We start from the raw sequence: 7500 nt of genomic DNA, 5'->3' as shown, positions 1-7500 counted from the left end.
CACACTCACTCACTCACTCACTCACTCACTCACTCACTCACTCACTCACTCACTCACTCACTCACTCACTCACTCACTCACTCACTCACTCGCTCACTCACTCACTCACTTACTCACTCACTTACGCACTCACTCATTATCAACCCCTTTCTGTCATCTGTCCCTTCCACATCTGTTCACCCTCAGTTTCTCACCAATGCCATGTTTTTCCATGAGAGCGATTAGATCAGCCTCCGTAAGCAGCTGGGGCGGCGATGTCTCCCCACCAACCATGTCAATGGTAGTGGGCTCAAACACCTGGCCTTGTTCATAGCGTGGCATCACCTTGTCACTCCAGCGGTCATAAGGGTACACCTCCAGGTAATTCCTCTCCAAGATGATTAGGCCGCTAGCAGTAAACTAGGAGAGCATAAAATAAGTAAGTACATAAGTAAGGCTGTATATAAACATATAAATAAATAAATAAATAAATAAATAAATAAACAAACAAATAAACAAATAGATAAATAAATAAATAAATAAATAAACAAATAAATAAATAAATAAATAAATAATAGAAAATGATAAAATTATAACATGGAAAATAAATAAATAAATAAATGGAAATCTATAAAATAAATATATAAGTAAATGAATAAATAAATAGCAAAATGTATCAAATGGAAAAAACATTAAACTAAGGTGGTGGAATTTTAGATCATTCACTGATTCTGGTATAAGTTGTGCTGGAATAGTGGGGAAAAGGTCAGTGAAAGCACTAATAAGAGAGAGGCAAAGAGAGGAGAGGGAAATTAATAACAGAAAAATCTCAAGTGGATTGAAAAACTTACAAAGAAAAGATTATCCTTTCAGTTTTGGTGGATTCAGTGATAAACCAATAATGAACATTAAATGGACAAGCAATTTTAAAGCACAGGTCTTTCTATCAGAAACATATAGCAGATAAGAAATAAAATCAATTAACTTGCTTCTTTACCTCACAGTCATGACAAAGACATATACAACATACATTAACCCTTTGGATCCAGTTGCATCATGGAATTCACAGTGCTGAAAACTCGAGCAATGGGCTACGTAAGCGGCCAACATCCCGGGCGTGCGACACATAGGCTGGGCGCGCACAAACAGCTATGAACGGTGACAAGAGACTGTGACTCCCCTTTGCAAAGTTATTTTAGGTAAACTTTTTTAGTTTTATCGCCATTTTCCAATGTCCATATTTGCCTTTTGATTTGCTTTATCCAGATGGTAACTGCTTATTTTCCTTGCACATCCCCTCTCTATGGAGTAAATAACTCAGTGCAAGAAAAAAAACATAGAGTATTTGGTCATTTGTAATTTTTCTCATTTTTTCGTAATTTTCAATTTTACGTAATACAACCTGCACCTAGCCTTTCCTCACGACACGTCACCCAGGCTGTGGCCAATTTGCCACAACTTGGCTCAAGTTTTTCCATGACATGACCGCAACGTCATCCAGGTCCAATGGGTTAATTCTTCAAGAAGACGAGTATTTCAAGATACAACAACCCAGTAAAGCATTGAAAACCCCAACACAGTAAGAAAGAGGAAACACAAAGTCCAGTGTTTCAAGTCTTTAAGCAGGAACTGAAAAAAGGATGTCATCAAAGGCATTTTTTCATGTTCCCATTTGATGACTTCAGACATCTTGTTCAGTTCAAACATTGTAGACTTCCTGTTACCTTTCTTGCTGTAAATGTAAGGCTCAAGGCCAGCCACCCACCTCTTCCCCAGCAATGACAATCTCCACAGTGGTCTCCTGGCCCTGTGCATCTTTGCTCAGACACGCAAGGAAATGGCGCACAATAAACTCGTATAGCCTCTTTTCATTGCCCTGTAGGTTACTTGCATACTTGGTGGGGTGGATGGGGGGATGGGCCTGGTCAGACTTTCTGCCCTGGCGTGGGTTAGGCCCTTCCTCCAACACCCTGCCAGCAAAACCTGTTGGCAGAGGGTGCCTGATTATATTTCATAGTAGAGTTAAAAGCCTCAGCAAAGCCTGTTAGCTGAAGCTAACATGATTTATTTCTTATACAATCACAACCATTATCAATCTTGTGATTATTATTGGCAATACCTGAAAAAAAAATCTTTTTCCTATTCAAGGAATGTGGAAAAGTTGGGCTAGTTATTGACTCCTTGGTGATTAAGCACCTATGGAGCCATTTATGTGTAAGAAAAACTAATAAACTAAAGCCTCAGTGGACAGGCTAAACTAAATATAAATTCTTTGTCTCTACAAAATCATAGGTAATTTCTTTGCTGTTGTGTGCCAAAATATTACATTTACATATTCCACTTACCTCCCCACTCTTGATCTTGGCACTGCATCTCAACTAAAGGTACAAGATTTAGTTCTTTAGGGAAAATGTTGGTCTCTGTGCGGGGGTAACTGATGAAACCTTGGGTATAGAGTTTCTCAGCAACTTTCATTGTCTCCTTGGCATTTATGCGTAGTTTTCGTGATGCCAGCTTCTCAAGCTCCTGTTGAGTACAAAGAATGTAATTTCCATCTTTTTTTTCTTTTTTTTTTTAAGTGTAAAGTACTGAGCCTATCAAAAAGATGTGATTTTATCATCCCACTGACAATGGGATGGTAGGTATAGATGCCATGTTCACTTTGATTTTAGCTAATCAACCCCTTGACTGCAGCCATTCACTTGTACACATCTTATATAGCAAAATTATAAAAGTGCTAATCTGAAGAAAGTTTTCCTATTTATAATTGGAAATTAGAGTATAGATATCATGTTTGATGTAAAAATGCTAAAAAAGGCAACTTAATATAAAAATGTGGCTTTATAAGTGTAGCCACACATGGCATATAGACCCATTACCCTAGAACACAGGGAAATATTTCTAAGGCCATGGACTGTAGCAGCTTAACACATTATGAATGATGGTTTGAAACTGTGACCATAGTCGCCTAAAGCGATCAAAGCGTTAATTTAGTTTACACTCAGATGGTTTCAAATGTGCTTGCCAAGGAGATAATTATCATGCCTATCTAATCTCACCCTTTAACAAATTCCAAGAATTTTCAAAAAGTAGTTTTTATTTACTTATTATTTGTATTAATCATATCATAACAATAATAATATAAACAATATCATCAAAACTAATGACAATGATAATAGTATTAAAAAAAAAAAAAAGATCATAAACATTCAGGGAAGGGGATAAACAGATGAGGTCAGGTAAGCCTAATAAATGCCTCCTGGGTGATGAAACACTTGTAAATCTATCTATGTGTAAACAAAATTGGCAAAACAACACTACAGGGGACATTATATGTACCAGAAAGTCTATCATTCATTAATATACAGAATATCTTTATCCCTGCTACACTCTTCAATATACTCTTTTCTGCATCATCATCATCACCATGCAAATCATAATGTATCATCAGCATCTTCAAGGCTTGCAAAAACTCACCACTGTGTCAAGAGGCAGTGGTCGCCACTTGCTCTTGCGTTTGGTCGTAATTTTCGTCACTCGTGCTTGGGGATTCTCCTGACACATTTCAAAAAGCACTTGGCAAGCCAGCTCATCAAACAGCCGGACACGTCCCCAAGCAAAGTCTATCACTCCCTCTTCTCCATTATGACTGACTGCCACATGAAGAGAATGGTGAATGGTTAATGGTTAATGGATAACAAAAAAATGCAATAAACATATCAAAGATCATACTGCACTATGGTAAAGTATTATGGTGAAAAGGGTAAATATGAATTAATTATCCAAATAAAATGTGTTAAATATCATGGGTCATACTGCACTGTAGAATAGTATGGTAGTGAAAAGGGGGAAGAGGGGGAGCAAATGGGAAAGAAGGGTTAAGAGTGACGGGCAATTATATCATCAAATGGAAAGTATCTATATGTATGAGAAAGAAGAAAAAGGTGTCAAGTGAAAAAGTAAGGATGTCCAACAGGTTGGAGGGTCGGGGAAGAGAGGACAAGTGAGGAAAAGTAGAGGCTACAGTAAGGGAGTGCTAGGACAATATAATGTGTGGGACTGAAAGAGGAGCCCTTATGAAGTAATCAACAGGTAAAAATGGTAGAAATGGGTGTCACAGAAGTAGGAGCAGGAGAACTCAGAAGGACAGTGTTTGACAAAAGGGAATCACATGAGCATTCAGGAGGGAGCAGAAGGGGGGTTGCAGATGGAGAAATATAGGATGAGGTGTGTTGGGTGGGTGGGAGGAAGAAGGACATGAAGAGGACAAGGAATGATGTAAGGAGTCAGTCTGAATAAAGAGGGAATGGGAGGAGAGAGATTGGAAGGTGAATAAGGGAGAGGATTGTTCTCTTGGGTAATGTTTAGAGTTTTGAATGTCCTCATGAATTTATGGTAGGGAGTGGGTAGGGAGGTGTGAGAAACAAAAGTATTCTTTTATGAGGAAAAGAGAAGTCAGACTTTCAAGGAGCAGAGGAAGAAGTAGGTGTAGGAGCGAATGTGGTATATGACGGTCTGGTGCAACAGGAAAAGTGAATAGGAGGGGCTGTCACTGGGAAATGGTATTCTTTCTGTCTTAGCTCACATAGAGTGAGGCCAAGTTGCAACCTGAGAACTGCTACCTCAGACTCAAACTTGTTGGTAGGACAACTAAATTAATATAAAATACATTATGGAGCCACCACAACTGGTATACATGCCTGATTGTGCAAAGTAATTTCAACAGTCATGACCAGGTTGGACACACAGAGGCCAGCGGACTGTGGAGCAACAGTAGCAGAATTGCCAAAACACCAACATTTCTAGCACTGACAGGGGAGGAGAGGTTTATTTGGTCAGACAGGGCAGGACACTCTGCTAATGTAAACTTCATGAGGAAGGTAATGTCTACAAAAGGTAATCTTTGCAATATTGGTGTAGGGCTTTTGGCAGCCTTTGGGGGAATAGTGTAGAACTGTCAATGAGGCAAGCAAGCAGGTAATTTTCAGAGTCCAACCAATACTTGCCACAGACAGTGCAATCTGTCAGGGAGATGGAAACAGGGTGCAGTTCAAGTATTAAGGAAGGAGTGAAGTTGGGCAGGAATAGGTTAGCCAAGTAAGGTCAGTCACAGTAGATAACACACAAGTTTGGGACTCAACTGTAACTGTGACAGGGCTTGAACAATCAGAATGGCAAGGACAGGAGGAGGAGGAGATGGTCTGCAGTGAAGTAGTTCTGCAGGGAGAAGGACAATAAGGATGAAGCACAGTAATATGGGAGGAGGGCAGACAATAAAGAAGGCTGTAGAGGAGACGATGGAGTGGAGAATGTTGGGAGAGAGAAAGGGGTGTATTCTGAAGGTTGAGTAAGGGCATGGGTGGATGATTCAGAATAGATTAAGTTGACAACAAGGATTGAGGAGGAAGCAGGTGTAGCAGTGGTTGGAGCCTTGATCAAAGGAATGTCAGGGGTCGGGAAATCTGAGATGTTAAGTTCGGGGAGGCTTGTTGCTAAAGGGGTAAGCATTAATGCCCCTAATATTGGCTATGGGGAGACTGAAATATGTGGGCAAGAGAAACAGTCTATCCCTGAGGGTCCCCATGAGGGCTAAGGGCTAGATGCCTAACCAAGGGTATACAGTGCCCATGGCACTAATGAACATCCCACTCAACATACCTTTAATCTTCCAAAATTGTTCAGGTATAAATGCTTGAATGGCCTTGTAACGCTCTACCACAAAACCAAGTGTTGGGAACTGGCAAGATCCGTAACTTATGAGTGTATCAGCCAAAGCCTGCGGGAAAACCTTCTGCAGGCGGAGTGTTTGGAAACGTGTAAAGGCTGCTCCTGTGGGATGAATTCAGGCAGTAGTAGTTGTAGTGTTTTTTTTTCCCCGAAGAATTGCATATATTCAATCTATCCAATGCAAACAGATAGCAATTAATTTTCATTTTCCAATAATTTCTCATCTAACTCACTACATGAGTTCTAACATCAAATTTAAAAAAAAATCAAATGAAAATCTAAGAAATATATTTAATTTCACTAATCATACCTACAACTGAAAAGATGATCTTACAAATCTGGAAAATTCTAGTACTCAAGAATCTTTTTTTAAGCTACGTCCTATTGTTTATAAGATTCATTACAGCAAAATGAATCTTCACAATAGTATCCCAGTTCATAGCCTGCATCTAATGTATGCATGTGTGTGAGTTTGCGTACGAGTGTATGTAAAAAAACTTACCAATGCGCAAGTCAAGCTCACTGCGCACATCTACAGCATCACTCTGCTTTCTGTCAGGCGGCCCAAGGGACTGCAAAGCCCTCTGGACTGACTGAAACGTGATCTCTGAGAACTTGGCCCTGAAAGGTTTTTTTGAATATTATGGAATGATCCAAAAAAGTATCACCATCTCTTAAAACAGAGCCCAGAAAGCCAGGCAATATCCTCATTTATTATCTCCTGTATAAAAGAGACATTAAGAGATACATATTTTACTAGGGTGAAAGGAAAGTTAATATTAGCATGTTGAATGCTTCAGTGTTCTTTTTATGTACATATTTGAGGTTCTCAAGGTATCCATTAAAATGGTTAATACATGCAAAACTCATTACAGTAAAATGTAACAAAAAATGCTTCAGTATAATTTCATGCTGTGAAAATCATATAAGGTTAATAAGTATGGAAAAAAAAAAACTTTTGCATGTGACCTCCTTGAGGATCAGTTTTCAAGTGATTCAAGAAGCAAAATATCTATAATACTATTAAAGAAATTCAGAAAAGAAGTATTTTTCAATTCCCTTGCTTTCCTCAAAGTGAATTGAAACCAGCTATCATATGTCTAAACTGCTTATTCTTGTCGTCTCCACATTCTTCTTACAAACTGCCTGTAAATTATGTTATTTATCCACTCCTATCCTATTTTCAGATTGTTTGTGCATAAACAGTCAAGTTTACTGTAGGTTTTCACACATTCTTTTGACATAGGTAATATACCATGAACCTTACAAACTGCCATTTTGTATAAACTAATCCTATTTTCATTAAAACATCAAGGTCACATAGCAAACACAAAGCTATTCATTACTTCTGATGAAGAATAAAACAAGTAACCTGTCTCAATTTACCTCACAACATGTTTCCCTTCACTTTAGTATTCTCGAAGTCCCAGTGAATATATTTTATTGTACAAAAAGAAACTGATATAAACATCAACTCGTGTTTCATTTCCCCATATTCATCTACAATGTAACCTTCCTAGCTCTTGGGGTTTCAAGTGAAGAAGCAAACAGTTAATACTTGTTTCACGTTGACATACTCAAGGTTGCTGTCTCTCTCCTCTTTTCCCTTCCAACTGATTCAGAAAAAGATTCGACCACACTGTTGCCTTACCTCAAAACATGGAGAGAAGGCTTCACAGCTTTGCATACTTCAATGACTTCATACCCAATGTTCTCCCCTTCACGATCACAATCTGTCCAGATTATCAGGCGTGTTGCAGCTCTAGCTTCCTTTTCCAGGGTACGCTGAAATCA

At 38.8% G+C, this 7500-nt stretch overlaps 1 protein-coding gene across 1 annotated transcript in view; it reads right to left on the bottom strand.

The window, feature by feature from the left end:
- Positions 1 to 7500, bottom strand: part of LOC113807124 (DNA topoisomerase 3-alpha) — a gene marked incomplete at its 3' end in the record, with an annotated part of 29815 nt that overhangs the window by 19625 nt on the left and 2690 nt on the right. Inside the window, 7 exon segments of the mRNA XM_070127229.1 lie at positions 195 to 399; positions 1745 to 1962; positions 2325 to 2505; positions 3457 to 3632; positions 5638 to 5808; positions 6209 to 6327; positions 7358 to 7491. Of these exon segments, the coding sequence (XP_069983330.1) occupies positions 195 to 399; positions 1745 to 1962; positions 2325 to 2505; positions 3457 to 3632; positions 5638 to 5808; positions 6209 to 6327; positions 7358 to 7491 (1204 nt within the window).

Source organism: Penaeus vannamei, chromosome 11 (genome assembly GCF_042767895.1).
Source record: "Penaeus vannamei isolate JL-2024 chromosome 11, ASM4276789v1, whole genome shotgun sequence".
Lineage (NCBI taxonomy): Eukaryota > Metazoa > Arthropoda > Malacostraca > Decapoda > Penaeidae > Penaeus > Penaeus vannamei.
Note: the sequence above shows the minus strand (reverse complement) of the source record. Positions and strands in the feature narration are given on the sequence as shown.